This window comes from Arachis duranensis, chromosome 7 (assembly GCF_000817695.3).
Source record: "Arachis duranensis cultivar V14167 chromosome 7, aradu.V14167.gnm2.J7QH, whole genome shotgun sequence".
NCBI lineage: Eukaryota > Viridiplantae > Streptophyta > Magnoliopsida > Fabales > Fabaceae > Arachis > Arachis duranensis.
This window is the reverse complement of record NC_029778.3, coordinates 74,448,699-74,465,208: the sequence shown is the minus strand read 5'-3', so window position 1 is coordinate 74,465,208 and position 16,510 is coordinate 74,448,699. Positions and strand designations below refer to the sequence as shown.

Below are 16,510 nucleotides of genomic sequence, written 5' to 3'. Positions count from 1 at the left end.
CAATAATAAGAAGATTCAATGAGTGCCAAGGTCCTTCGCTGACCTTGGTGATCAGCCCACTTGGTGTCGTGGCATTCTCTCACTAATTTTCTTCTTAGATTTTCCCATTTAGGGACGTATAGTCTTCTCCCTTTAGTGTAGAGAAGGTCATTTTCTAGCCAAAATCTTTTGGTCTTACCTTCTCTAGCCAACTCCACCAACTTCTTGGCTAATGGATCGTGATGCAACCCTTCCTTGATGGTGTGCACAATATCTCCTTCAACCATAGAAATGGCCGTCAATTCAGCCTTGCGACTTAGCGCATCTGCTACCACATTAGTCTTGCCTGACTTGTATTCAAACTCAAAATCAAACTTAGCCAAGAAGTCCTGCCCCCTAGCTTGTTTGGGGCTCAACTTCTTTTGAGTTTGGAAGTAGCTTGTAGCCACATTGTCTGTCTTGACGATAAAGTGTGAACCAAGCAAGTAGTGACGCCAGGTTCTCAAATAATGCACTACCGCGGTCATCTCCTTCTCTTGGACGGTGTATCGCCTCTCTGTATCATTCAACTTGCGACTCTCAAAGGCAATCGGATGTCCTTCTTGCATTAGAACCCCTCCAATGGCATAGTCAGAAGCATCAGTGTGGACTTCAAATACCTTTGAGTAGTCGGGTAGTGCTAGTATTGGACCTTCTGTGATAGCAGCCTTCAACTCATCAAAGGCCTTTTGACACTCCTTTGACCATTCCCAAGTGTGATTCTTCTTGAGAAGCTCAGTTAATGGTGCAGCCTTGGCGGAGTATCCCTTGATAAACCTCCAATAGTAATTGGCCAACCCAAGGAATGACCTCAATTCAGATACCTTGTTTGGCGGCTCCCATTCTTTGATAGCCTTCACCTTTCCTTGATCCATGCAGAGAGTTCCACCTTTAATGATGTGTCCCAAGAAGTGGACTTCGTCCCTTGCAAAGGAACACTTTTCCTTCTTCATATATAGGTTATTCTCTCGCAAGATCTTGAACACGGTTCGTAAGTGTTCTACATGTTCCTCCAAAGTATTGCTATAGACAACAATGTCATCCAAGTAGACCACTACAAACCGATCAAGGTAAGGTCGAAAGATCTCGTTCATCAAGGTACAGAAGGTCGCAGGAGCATTGGTCAAGCCAAAAGGCATTACCAACCACTCATACGATCCATACCTCGTGACACACGTGGTCTTAGGCTCATCACCATCAGCAATTCTCACTTGGTGATATCCTGACCTCAAATCTAGCTTTGAGAACCACTTGCCTCTACCAAGTTGATCAAACAAATCGGCTATCAAAGGAATGGGGTATTTGTTCTTGATGGTTACCTTGTTCAGTGCTCGATAGTCGATGCATAGTCTCAATGAACCATCATGCTTCTTTTGGAACAAAACGGGTGCGCCATAAGGTGCCTTCGATGGACGGATGAATCCAGCATCTAGCAAATCCTTGAGTTGCTTCTTCAACTCTTCAAGTTCTGGCGGTGCCATTCTATAAGGTGTTGAGGCGGGCGGCTTTGCTCCTGACTCCAATTCAATCTTGTGGTCCACCTTCCTCCTAGGTGGTAGTTGTTTTGGCAACTCGGGAGGCATCACATCCTTATTTTCTTCAAGGACTTCCTTGATTTTAGGAGGAACGTCTTCTGTTTTAGATGTTGACTCCTCTTGTAATAGAGCCAAATATGTAATATTTCCCTTCTTGAACCCTTTCTTGAGTTTCATAGCAGAGAGTATCGGTGGTCCTCCAACTTTAGAGATTGTAGGGACCATGCATGGAGACCCTTTCTCCATGACGCATACTACGTCGTAGTATGGCATAGGTATTATATTTGCCTTCCTTTGAAAATCGAGCCCGATGACTATTTTAAAATCATCCATGGGTGCTACTGAGAAATCTACATGGCCCTTCCAAGAACTAAGAGTCATCTCAACCCCTTTTGCTACTCCCTTAAGGGGTTCACCCTTGGTGTTCACGGGTTTGAACCAACCATTCTTTTCGATGATCTTCAACCCAAGCCTCTTTGCTTCATCAGGCGTGATGAAATTGTGTGTAGCACCAGTGTCGATCATAGCCATGACAGGTTTTTCATTGATAAAGGCTTTGACATACATCAAGCCTTTCTTTTCTGCAGTGCTTGCCTCTTTGCCCTTCACAGTATTTATGTGTTGGATGGATCCAACACACTCAGTTACTTGAGTTTGGGCCTCTTGTTCCTCAGCGATAGATGCCAGAGTCCCTAACTTGGGACAGTCCTTCATTTGGTGTGGTCCCTTGCACACGAAGCATCCTCCTTTAGGTACGAAAGCCTTCTTCTTTTCCTCGTCTCTTTCTTTAAAGAGTATTTTCCTTCCTTCTTGGTTGAGAAACTTTTTCCATTGTCTCCCCCACTTTTAGTAGAACTAGGCTTGGAAGAAGACTTGGGTTTAGAGTCTTCCCTATGATACTCAGTGAGTGATTCGGCCACCACGATGGCCTCATCGACATCCTTAACATTTCTTCTTTGTAGTTCTTGCTTTGCCCAAGGTTGGAGTCTATCAATGAAGAAGAACAATGCATCCTCTGATGCTAAGTTGGGGATTTGAAGTGTGAGAGTAGTGAACTCCTTTACACAGTCGCTAATCGTACTCTTGTGCTTCAACTCCCTCAACTTCTTCCTTGCTTCATAAACCACATTCTCAGGGAAGAATTGTCTTTTCAACTCCCTTTTGAAATCTTCCCATGTGGTTATGTTGCAAATACCCTTCTCCATATCTACGCTCTTTCTCCTCCACCACAAAGTAGCATTATCAGAAAGATAGAGAGCTGCAGTGCGTACCTTTATTGCTTCTTCGACCACCCCTTGGCCTTCAAAATACCTTTCCATTTGCCATAGGAAGTTCTCCACCTCTCGAGCGTCCCTCACGCCCTTGTACTCCTTTGGCTTTGGGAGATCAATCTTTGTCATCTCCCTTATAATGGTTGGTCGAGATTTTGCCTCCTCGAACCAAACTCAAACTTCCTCAAATAGCTTCAAGGAATTCTCAAGCTTCTCTTCGATTTTGGAGCATGCTTTCTTTGAAAGCATCTAATTCTCCCAACACGTGAGCCTCGAGGGTCTCCTTGTCATGTTCTATCCTTTGGAAGCGCTCATCCATAGAGGATAGAACATTTTCTAACATAGAAACTCTTTCTTCTAAGAAGTTAGAGTCCTTACCTCTAGGCTCACTTGAAGAATGGATCTTCTTGCCTCCCCATTGAGAGGGAATAGCATCCCTTCCCCTTTGAGACTCAACATGCTCCATGGTGATATTAGAAGCCATTCCCACAAACCACTTGTGCTCTCTCTCGAACCTTGCTCAGATACCAAGGTGTCACGGCCTTGGACACACTCCAACGCTACCGTGCCGGCACTCGGACTTACTCAACCTCTTGAGATAAGACCAAGTCAGCCTAACCCTCAATACTTAGCAAGAAAGCTAAGAACACAAGAGAACACAAGAAAAAGGAAGCTTGGTGGAAAGAACACTTTAGTACTCAAGTGTGGTTACAAATGATTCACACACCCTCACACTAACTCTTACCTCCTATTTATAGCCATCCACCTCCTCAATGGATGGTTAGGATTAAATCTAATCAATGATCTAGATTAATCATCTAGAACCTTCTTTATAAATATCTATCCTACCACTACTTTCTAAATACTTCTAGATTGTTCCATACAACTCTTCATACTTTTATATCAATCCACACTCTTCTAGAATATTCTATGATCTTCTAGAGTCTTCTAGAACCTTCTAGGGTATTCCAGGAACTTCTAGGACATTCTAGAACTTTCCAAAACCATCTAGAGTATTCTCAAACACTCCAGAAAACTATACAAACACTATTAAATCTAACCTTCTAAAAATTTATCGTGACATTCTGCTGCTCATTTATTCTCAGGCGTCAATTATGCCTTTGTTTTTTCCTTCACTTCTTTTTTCGTTGTCCTTTCCTTTCTCTTATCTCTCACGATCGACAGATATATTTTGAATGATTACCATAAAAAACTTTGAAAAGTTCTTTTTACTAGAATTTTGAAAATTCATTTTGTTTGACTTTTTATATTCTATGTTTCTTATCTAAAAAAGGGGGTAGAATTGCATTTTCTCAAATTAAGCAGGTTATATGAGTCTAATAGGACCAAAAAAAAAAGTAAATAAGGGTCTCCCAACTCACTATGAAGCCAAAAGAAAAGGTAAATAAACTTGAAAGAAAGAAAAGCGGCTTAGATCATGGTTCACTATTTCTATTTCTCTTGAGTTTTTCACAAAGTCCCATTGTTGCATCAATCACCTCTGAAACTCTCGTCTCCTTTTTCTCGGTGAGTTCTAGCCTGGGACTGGCAGAATGAGCCTCCCCATAAGGCTGGTACTGTCTGACACGATTTGTAAGTTGTTTTTATTTTTGTTTTATTTTTTTCTTTAAAAATAATATTTATACAAAGACCCTAAACAATTTCTTTTTATATAAAGCACCCTTTTTGTTCTACAAACATAAGTGGACCGAATGGATCTAATAAAAACTAGCCCAATATATTTTTACTGGATATTTAATAATAGAGTCATAGTTTGTCCAAAAGAAAGAAAAATAGAGTCATATTAAATGTATTGTTTAAGTAAATGAAAACATCAGTCCAAAAAAAATTTTCTATTTTTAAAAAATATTAAAATTTCAGAAAATTGAAAGTGATACCCAGCTATTACATTTTCAAAATAGTTTTAGCACATAATCACACGGAAAAACTACCAAAAGTACCCATGAAGTTTATAAATGCTGATAAAAGTACTCATAAACTAAGGAAATTAACGATGTACCCATGGAAGATGAATTTCGTATGACAAAAGTATCCAAATCCTAATTTTTTGTTAATTTTTTAATAAAATTCCCAAACTACCCTTATTCTCAACCTCAACTCATTTTTTTAACCTTTCGTAACACAACCTGTACCTTTAAAACTTTTGTCATGGAGTCCAAAACTACTCCTATAATAGACCAGGCTGAAATCAATGGTGGTGGTGGTGGTGGTAGAGGACTTCGACCGATTCTTGGCAGATAAATTTAGTATGGTGAGCTCTTTTCCATTTTTTTCACCAATCCCTTCACACAAAGAAAGTCCTCAAATTAAGAAAAAAAAAGAGAAAACAACTGAAACAATTAAAAACTGTTCCTTGTGATTCTTTCTTTGATTCTTCATTGGAATTGATTGATTCTTTTGTTATCTGTTGCATTACTATCCAAAATTTTTACCATAAAGATTCATTTAGTTTGTTGTAGAAGTAGTTTTGGACTCCATGGCAAGGGTTTTAAAGGTGCATGTTGAGTTATGGAAAGTTGAAAAAGTAAGTTGAGGTTGAGGGTGGAGTAATTTGGGAATTTTATTAAAAATGAATAAAAAATTACGGTTTGGATACTTTTGTCATACGAAACCCATCTTCTATGAGTACGTTGTTAATTTCCTTAATTTATGGGTACTTTTGTCAGCATTCGTAAACTTCTTGGGTACTTTTGGTAGTTTTTCCTAATCACACTCCTACAACAATTTTACTGAAAACAAATCCAACTATTACATTGTTACTGACTAGCCTTCTACAAGAAATTTTATTGGTTTAAATTTTTTTAATTTTATTTTTTTAAATAATAATTTTATAAATATTGATAACTTAATTATATTAACATTTAACTATTTTTATCAGTTCCTGTACTTTTATTCAATTTTTAATACAATTCGTAATCATTGGATTTTAATTATGTGAAATAAGAATTTGTAATTACATTTTTAATAGTAATTAAAAGTACTCAAAGCTATATTACCTGCTATTAGCATTAGTATTATTATTGCTGTCATTTAACACTGTAGCTTGGTAGCTTCCCTTCATGAGAAGAAGAAGGGACATTAAAAAAGACCACAAAAAATAATGATCTGCATTAAAAGGAGTTATAAAATTTCAAGGCATGCATTAAAGGCCTGTATTAAAAAAAGAAAAAAAATAAACAAATAGTTTAGTCCATAAAACCCAAAAACTAGTATGTACCAATATTCTGAAATTGACATCTCAACCTTTATTATTTATGCATTGCACCATGTGTTGGGGGAGAATAACAATTTCTATACAACACTGGAATTGTCTTTGTTAGGTTACAAAGTCATATAATAATACACATACATTTACACGTGTAACACCTTGACAATAATTCATTCCGTACCAGCCTCATGGAGAGGCTCATTCTGCCAGCCCCAAGCTAGAACTCACCCTTTTTCTCAAACATAAGTAAGTTTCGAGCCTTCCACAAATTCCACATAAAAACCGCAACTATTCCAAGAGTTTGAGTACCACTATTTCTCATAGAAGCAAGGCTCAACCTTTTTAACAACAAAGAAGTTAAATCAACCACATGAACCTCTAAGTCTGCTTCCTTCGACAAGAAAACTCTTCAAGCTTTCATGGCAAAAGGGCAGGTAACCAAACAATATAAGATTGTTTCTGAATTTATTTGACATTTTAGATAGATAGGGGAGGTTGAAGAAAACGTTGGTGAATTTATTGAGGACTGACAATCTCTCATGGGCTGATATCCACATGAAATATGAATCTTGAAAAGAATTTACAACTTCCAAATCGAGTTCCACAATACCGTGTTGCATAATCGGAGAAAATGTTCAATTGGAGGGTGTTTAAATCCATAAACAATCTTATATCCTCATGCTATGTCGTACTGTTAATTTTTGTTCCAAGCCCACACCAATTCGTCAACCTCAGCGCTGTTCAAAGGAACTTTTTTAGTCCTTTCAACAATTTCAACAGAAAATAGGTTCTGAAGAAATTGTCAATTCTAATTACGATCTGCAGTCAATAAGTCTTTAACTCGGTAGATTTCAGGATGGTTATAATTGAGAGTGTTTATAACAAAAGGGTAAGGCGGGAGAAGTCATGGATCATTAAAAATTTTCACATTGTCTCCAATACTTATACTCTATCTAAGACCTTTTTCTACCATCCTTTTATCCTCAAGCAAACTCTGCCAGCTCCAAGATGACTGAGGATTTTCTCCACTTTAAGTATTGAATTGAGCCTGAAATATTTACCGTTCAACAGTCAAGTGAGCAAACTATTTGGTTTTGTAACCACCCTCCAAGATCACTTCCCAAGTAGAGCTAGATTATGGGCTCTTTAAATCCTTGAACCCAAGGCCCTTTCTGATTCTGGCCTAGTCATCTTCTCCCAACTGATGCAGGTCATTTTATGTTTTATCCTTTTCTGTTTCCACCAGAATTGATTGAGAATTATGTGAATATCATCTAGCAGGTTATCATGCAATTTAGAATAGGATAAGGTGTATATCGAAACCTCTTCTCCTATTACTTTTATCAAAACTCGCCTTCCCTTAGTTGACAAAAGCTTCTTTTTCATGCTTATACTCTTTTTTATACTTTTTTCTGGATAATTTTAAAGGTGGCCTTTTTAGAATGTTGGACAATGGAGAGTAAGTCTAGATATTTATCCTGTGCTTCTATGTGATTGATTTGTAATTGTGCAGCTAGTTGTTCTCTTAATTGAGGCGATGTATTTTTACTGAAGAAAATTGCTGATTTGTTGAGAGTGATTTTCTGCCCACGGATATTTTTATAGGGGAATGCTAGGGGACAATGACTTTATTGAACAATATGAACAACCACCAATCAAATAAAAATACACTACACCTCCAAATTAACCTTCTAAATTTTAATATTAAAATAACCATCCGTACACTAGTAAAATAAACATTCGATATATCTATTATTTACATTGTTTAATATTTTTATTGTTCACCTATACTTTTCCATTTTCATATTACAGGAGGAGGGTTAAGATATTGTTTCATGACTTTGAGAATGCCTTACTAAAAAGTATAGAGTTGTCAGCGAAAAATAAGTGGTTAACTGATGGACTTCTTTTATGTATTTGAATCCCTTGAATTGTACTATTTTATTCTCTCTTATGTAGTAAATAGGAAAGACCTTCTGCATAAATTAGAAAGAGATATGATGACAAGGGATCACCTTGTCGAACATTCCTAGATGGCCTATAAAAGTCATACGGTTGACCTTTCACAAGAATATAATAAAAAATAGTAGAAAAAAGTTTCCTAATTCAAGAGATCCATTTATAATCAAAACCTATCTTTTCTCTCATAAACCATAAAAAATTTCATTTGACTCTATCATAGGCCTTACTCATGTCAAGTTTTATTGCCATATCAAACTCTAACCTTTTCTTCTTATTTTTTAGATAATGCATACATTCATGAGCAACTAAAATATTATTTGAAATTAATCTGTCTTTTAAAAAAGCACTTTGATTCGAGCTCACAATCTTATTCATCATAACTTGCATTCTATGAACCATAATTTCGGAGATAATTTTATAAGACACCGAGGATAGACTTATAAGTCTTACCTGTGTCATGTGTTTTGTATCAGAGACTTTGAAATTAGGCAAATTTGCGTGTGGTTAAAGTTCTTAAGCATTCTACTACTTCTAAAAAATTTTTGGATAGCCTTGTTCACATCATAACTAACCACTTCCCAATAGTATTGAAAGAATTTTACCGTAAAACCATCCTAGAACACTTGACAAACACTGAAAGCCGCTTTCTTAGTAAAAGAGAAGATGCTCTTGAAATAACCTTTTGATACTTTTGCGATCCCCTCCAAGGTGGAAGAAACCACACCATCATCTCCTGCTAGTCCCTAGATTTATTTTTCTGGTTCCTAGCATGAAATTTCTAGTGAAAAAATTGTGTTGCGATCCCCCTTCTTTTAGCCATTTGCACCTCGACTTCTCTCTCCAATAACTTTCTTTCCTCCCATACGCCACTTCTAATTGGACTTCTAGTTCATCGATCTCTCTTCCCCCACGAATGTATGCGACTCTCAATTCTTCTAACTTCATCAAAATGTCATCAATTTCTTGTTTAGAATTAATCTTATTTTGTCTTTGCCAATGGAACAATTTGTGTCTACATTCCTTAAAAGTTTTTGTGCCAAAACATGCATTGGGGGTCATTTCACCTTTATCCTTCAAGCGTCTTCAATAATTTGCTTAGCCTCACTTCTTTTGCACCAACATTCTTGAAATTTGAAGCGTCTCTTGCTCGGCCACCTTGGTGGGATCAAGAAGCAGTGAGAGTGATCTGAACCATTTTCTGTAAGTCATCTAACCAGCGCTACATTATATATCTCCTTCCACTGTGTTCCTGCCATCACTCTATCCAATCTTTTCTCGATTAAAGTAACTCCCTTACGTCTATTGGTCCATGTGAAAGGTTCACAAATCATTCCTAGATCAATAAAAGTATTATCTTCAATAAATCTATTAAAGTTTTTTATAGAACTAGGAAATTTTGCACTACCTCCATGTTTCTCACTTTGATACTTGATTGCATTGAAGTCCCCTAATATCACAACGTTGCCTACAAATCTTTGTAGTTTCGCTGCAATATCCTAAAACTGTGTCTCTCTAGTAGCTTCATTTGTACTAAGGTGAACTCCAATCAAGCCACATTCTTCTCTTTTAGTACCATCCTTCACTCTATTAGAAAAAGGCACCATGCTGGATAATCTACACTTCAACATTCTCCTTCTATGCTAAAGTCATGTTTCCAGATAAACTAATCGGATCAATGAGTCTCCAATCACTAAAATCACATTATCTAAGCTTTCTTTCCACCAAGCAAGGTTGATTCTTTGTTTCACATAAAAAATAACCTTGGGGGAGTGGGATTGACACATTCCTTTAAGGGGATGGACTGTCAGAGGTCTCCCTAAACTTCGACAATTCCACGCTATTATTCTCTTGGTGACTTAGGTGCCATTGAAAGATTGGCACCCTCCACCATCTCAGCATAATCTTCATCTTTGTCAAAACACCTCCTCTTTTGACCCATTTCAGCATCTACCTCAATTCCCTTCTTTTCTCCTAACACCCCCATTAGTTCGCCACCATTGTTTCTTGCTAGGTTCTTGAATTTTCTCAATCTTTCAGGTTGCTATCCTTTAGTCTTCTCATTATTCTGGATGTTGGTTAAGTTGTCTTGAGTGTGCTTTTCTCTTTGTTTATATTATTTTCTTTAACACTAAGTCTGGAAAAACATTCAACACGGCCATCCAGCATCAGCTGCTTCTTCCTCATACCATCACTTGCTTGTGATTCTTGAAAGTTCGACCCCTTAAACTCTTCTTCTTGTTCCACCCTTTTTTCTATTTGATTTGCTTTTATCCATTCTCTGATTCTATCTTGACCTTGTTTATTGTTGCGGGTATCCTCCATCAGCATCCTACAAGTTCTGTAATGATGTCCAATCTTCACCCAATACATGCATGCCACCTTAACCCTCTTATATCGCAGAACCACCTCTGCCATGGAATTGTCTAGCTTGGTTATCTTCATATCGTCTTTAATTCTCTTTTTGTTATCTAGCTCTACTTTACCCTTCACAATCCTTATTTCTCTCCCTTTGACATTAAATATTCTAACCTCCAAAACTATGCCAACTCTTACACCCAGCTTCTTAGCCACCTCTAGTGTCTTGAGGTACTCATTAGGGAGTCCCCAAAATTGCATTCAAACTGGGTACTTATGAATTTTCTGGTTGTTAACAATTATATTAGCTATCCATTACGTGTATGGAGAACAAAGTCCTTGAACAGCTATGCTGAACCCCTTTTCTATTCTCATAGCTTTTATTTCATTATCAAAGAAAAATTATAAACAATTGTGGCCAATTTCACTTATTTTGAAACTGTCTGCTCTACCCTAAAATTTTTGGAATGCTACCTCTATTGTTCCAATAGAGAAAGTTTTGTCTGCAAACAGTTAGCCAACCAAGCTATTGAAGCATCCCTTGAGGTCATCGCTAAAGTCACATTCTTCTAATTGGATCGGGTTGTCATCCTCATTGTTACTCTTGATGTTTGGTTCCATTTGTTCGCTTCTTATATCAGCCATGCGGATGATACATGATTGCTTAAAGTAGTGGAGAATTCTTCTATCTCTGACTAAGAATAGACATTGACCCATCAATACTTGAGACTCTGTCACAGAAGACCTAACAGAGCAAAAAAAAAAAAAATCCTAAGAAAGCATTATAATCTAACTGCGCTTCCAAATCCTTTTTTTTTAGATTTTTTTATATTCGTTTGGATGTTTGAATATTTTTATGTGTTAGTTTATTTGAACATTAGCCTAAAAAAATGAATTTAAGTGTTTTTATTTTACATTCGAATGTTTTTTTTTTAATTTTAAATGTTCTTCTGATATGGGTTTTAAGATTATTCATTTAAATGTTATTATATATGAGTTAAAAATTGAAATTTTAAAAAACTTGATTAATATTAACCGACAAATAGTTCTACACAAAGAGTGATTAGTTCTGTACAGAGGTCAGGAAGATAAGCTAAAGCTTAAGAAGGCACTGTTAATACAAATATCCGTGCTTTGTTTTGTTTTCATCTTAGCTTATACCCAAAAGGTTGAAGTTAGAGGTAAAATTTGTAAAAGACTAAAAGTATGCAAATAAATATACTGAACATGCTTCCTCACGAGTTTCTTTTGACTTAAAGCACGAGTTTTGCATAAATTTTTTTCTTTTTTATTTTTTCTTATGCAACATTTGTTTGAACTTTAAACTTATTTTGTATAAAAAAAAAAAACTAATACCTAGTCATAAAACTACTTATTTTAAAAATTTAAATGTATGAATAATTATATCTAATAAGAGGATGTAGCTTTCTTTTCTAATGCCTGGTGTTGGAACCTTGACAATCCAGCTTTAATTTGTTGTTTTGTCAGCGGCACTCTGATTATCTGTTTTTCTATTGCTCTTCTTGGATCCTCGAGCCTTATTGAGTTTGAGCATTTTGAGTGGTTACCGAACAATTAAAAGAATAAATCAATAAAAGAGAGAACATGAAATTGCGTTTGAATTTGTTGTTTTTAGCAAAATAAGGTATTAAAATTTAATATTTTATTGCTAATGGCTCATAAATGTAATGTTATGGACTTTCGAAGATAATAGGAGCATGTCAACATTGAGGAGTTTGGAGACAATAGATCTCAGTTACAATAACCTGGACCAGAGCATAATTGAGTTCTTGTGTGGTCTCACATCCCTGAAGAATTTAATTCTTGCCGCTAATAATTTCGTCGGTAGTTTTCCTGGTAAAGGTACGATGAATGTATCTCGATATATTTAGGTTTAGTTTAGTAAAATCTTTACCTTTTAAAAATATCTTATAAAAATTAATTTTTAAAAAATAATTTTTTTAAAAATGATAGTATTTATGTTTGATAAATTAAATAAAAAAATTTAAAAATAATTTTAATAAGTACAAATAACAAAAAAATGTGTTTAGTAAAATAATTTTTAAAATTTAAAAATACTATAATAGACATTAATGTAAAAGTTAAATTTTAATATTAATTCATAAATAAAGAATTATATTAGACTTTTTTATTTTGATAAATACAAGCTAATTTTTAATAATTTTTTCTTAGATACTTTTAAAAGCACTCTCAATTTTAAAAGCTGTAAATATAAGTTTTTAGGCTTTTTAATTTACCAAACATAAAATGAAGTGCTTAAAAAAAATTACTAAATCAAACCTTAATAAGTCATTGTATTCATGAGTGGAGAAGGCTGACAGAGGGTGAGAGCTTTGCAAGACTAGAGCATGTGTAGGAGTAGGAATAAATTAGTCAAATTAATTTCTAAAAGATTATTTGTTCTTCAAATTAGTTCTGCAAAATTTTTTTTAATTAAATTCGACCTTTAAAGATTTTAAATTAGTTATGTTAATTCTTCTGCACATCTATTGCTAATGGCATCAGTTGTTGATGTAGTATGTTAAGTAATATCACAACACATACTTAATAGTTTTAATTGACTATTAACATGATCAGTTTATGAAATTAGATCAAATCAATTTCAAATTGAGTAATTTTAATGCCTTAAGTTGTTCGCTCAATTAGGTTTTGATTTGATATAATTTCATAAATTTATTATGTTAATAGTCAATTAAAATTTTTAGGTGTATGTTGTGGTATCACTTAATGTGTCACATTAACAAATTTTAATACCATCAACGAACAAAGAAAGTGACGAAAAAACTAATATAATCTTTGAAGGATGAATTTGATCAAAAAATTTTTTGAGAGACTAATTTAAAAAAGCGAATGATTTTTTAAAAACAACTTTGACTATTTACTCATAGAAGTAGAGTACAATTTTTTTGGTTCACTTTGTCTTTCCATATTTTATTTTCAATTTTTGTAATAAGTTTTATTTTATTGTATTGAACTTTTTCTTTAAAAGAAAAGAATCTAAACACAGAGAAATGGTTACTTAGTAATTTAAATCTAACAATAAAGGGAGATCATCAAATATACATGGTCCAGAAAATGATTAAATCATATTAGAATTATCCTTCATTTTACAAATAGAATTTAATTTTGATGCACTAAAACTGTTTTATATATACATCTAATCACGTAACACTATTTTAAGAAAAATAACTATCTTTTATATTAATCGGTTGAATGGTCATCCAAAAAAATAATTTTGATTACATCAAAATTAAACTCTTACAAATATAGCCCATGCTTTTCCTTAACTATTATTCGTATGATTTCATTGTTGTCTTGTTCTAATGAATTTAATTTATTGAATATTACAACATTTAATTGTAGGATTGTGTAGATTGAAGAAGCTTGAAGTGCTAGATTTGGGTGGTAATGATTTCGAAGGAACTTTAGATGAATGTTTTGGCAACTTGACATCCCTTCGAACTATTGATTTCTCATATAACGGATTAAGTGGGAGCATCGCAACGCTACTTTCATTTGTTAGCCTTGTATCACTAGAGTATATTTTACTTGGTGGTAACGATTTCAACGGGCCTTTTACATTACCCATTATTGATTCAGAATATCATATGAATCAAGTGCATACATTGGACATATCAAAAAACCAGATGGATGGCCAGCTCCCCGATAACATAGGCTCCTTTTTCCCACATTTAGAATATTTGGATGTATCAAGCAATTTGTTTGATGGCCATATTGCCGCTTCAATTGGAAAGATGCCAAACTTGAGAGTGTTGAATATGGAGAACAATAACTTATCTGGAAACATATCATTGTTATTTCGTTTGCACCGGAAAAATAAGACCTTGAATGAAAAACCTCGGCTTGACACCTTAATTGCCTCCAGGAATAGCTTTGAAGGTCCAATAACTCATGACATATGCCAACTTAACCTTCAAGTTATAGATCTCTCTCTCAATAGACTATCTGGCTCTATACCCTCTTGTTTCAACATGTCATCAACACAATTCATTGATTTGAGCGACAACAGATTTATCGGTACTATTCCTGATAGCACTTGCTTCAATATGTCATCAACACAATTCATTGATTTGAGCTACAACAGATTTATTGGTACTATTCCTGATAGCATTTATAGGGTTGAGTCTTTGAGGATACTTTCGTTGCGTGGAAATCAACTGCAAGGCCAACTTTCTAGTCAAATATGCCGTTTAAGAAATCTTCGCGTCTTAGACCTTTCAAACAATTACTTCACCGGATCCATACCTTCTTGCTTTGATAAGAGCATGTTTTGCTCGGGCACAGATACAATTGCAACTACTAAGGAAAGGATTATTTCGGGTTTAGATTTGTCGTCTAATCAATTGACAGGAAAGATTCCTTATCAATTAGGAGATCTCAGTGGCATTATTTTTCTCAACTTATCTCACAACAATTTGAATGGATCTATTTCTGAAAGCTTCCACAAGCTATACAGCATAGAGTCCTTAGATTTTTCATATAACAATCTAAGTGGACAAATTCCTCTTAATTTACACGACTTGACTTTTTTAGACATCTTTAATGTGTCCTATAATAATCTGTCAGGTATAGCACCATCCAATGGACAATTTGATACCTTCGATGAGAGCAGTTACCAAGGAAATCCGTATCTCATTGGAGTCTGGAATAAGACAAACCGAAAAATCGTAGCACCGTCACCAGCCCCAACTCCATTTGAAGGGTGGAAGACAGATAATTCTGCAATTGATTCCACCTCCTCCCGTAGCAGTTTTTCTGTATTCCACTTCCCAATGCTCTTATTATCAATGACTATGCTTTGGATAAATCTCTACTGACAAAGAGAACATCATTTAATTTTAGGGCAAGATGGCTAAAAATTTCTACATGTATAGATTTGAGGTGTTGAAATGAAATTGGAATTTGCCTATAATAATGGAACCCGCATTAATGAACAAATTATTATTGAGAGGCCCACCATCTGAATTGTTGCCGCGATAAACAGTATGTATGTTGAAAATGTTAACCATTTTACTACTTTTGCATCCTTTAAATTAGATAAATTAGATTTAATTAATATTAATAATTTTTTTGGTGTTCGGCCATAACATTAGTTGAATTCTGAACTTGAACTTGATGTTATATTTTCTAGGATTTGGATTCTCTAAAGTTTGAATTTTATTTTAGAAAATAAAGTGTGATCTTTTACTATTTATTTTATAGGTGGAACCAAGAATAAATATAAGAGAGAAACTATTCAAAGGTAGAAAATCACATTTTACCCTTTAAAGTACAAATTTAAAATTTAAAAGATTCAAATTCTACTTTCTATGTCAATATAAAATTTTTATTTGTTTAAAAATTATTATTTGTATTGATTTTGTTAAATAAAATTTTACTATATTATATTTTATATTATAATTATGAATATTTACAAAATATTATTACCTTTGAAAAAAAGTTTTGAACAAAATTTTCTAATTATATATATATAATAAAATTAGATTGATTTATTAAAGACAATTTTTTTATAATTTCAAATAATATAAATTTAATTTATCATGAGTGACAAAAAAATAAAATGAGAAGCATTTTACATTATTTTTTTAAAAAAATAATGGTACAAATATACTATGTCTTTAAAATATTTTGTTACGTAAATTTAATGTGATAGTAAGAAAAAAATTTAAAAGATGATAAAAATAGTCATGAAATAATATCTATTCTCTCTTTTACATGACTTATTACAATTTTTTTCAATTAAGTGCTAATATATATTTCTATATTAAAAAAACTATTGCTATCGTTTTTTTTTCACTATTACATCAAATTTATGTACGAAGAAAAAAATATAATTTTATTAAAAAATTTTATCAAATAAAGTTTTAAAGTCATAGTATTTTTTGTTACATAGGATAAATTAAATTTATATTATTCAAATTGATAAAACAAAATTTTTAACAAATATAGTTTTATTAATTTTATTAATTAATAATAATTTTTAAACCTAAAATTTGTTATCCCTGCAACAAAACATTGAACTAACGTAAAAGGTTAGTCCCAAGTCCAATCCAAAAATTTCAGTAACTAGCCCAATACAAAAGATTTCATTAAATATT

General features: G+C 33.9%; 1 protein-coding gene across 2 annotated transcripts in view; it reads left to right on the top strand.

Moving 5' to 3' along the window:
* The window catches only part of LOC107459941 (receptor-like protein 9b), an 18,810-nt gene extending 3,525 nt beyond the window's left edge, over positions 1-15,285 (top strand). Inside the window, exons 2-3 of one of the 2 annotated variants that reach the window (XM_021128274.2) lie at positions 12,078-12,233; positions 13,755-15,285. In XM_021128274.2, coding sequence (XP_020983933.1) covers positions 12,078-12,233; positions 13,755-15,229 — 1,631 coding nt within the window. In that variant the 3' untranslated portion in view covers positions 15,230-15,285. The remainder of the gene's footprint in view (positions 1-12,077; positions 12,234-13,754) is intronic. The other variant, XM_052251703.1, reaches the window with a different exon arrangement.
* Positions 15,286-16,510: the final 1,225 nt, after the last annotated feature.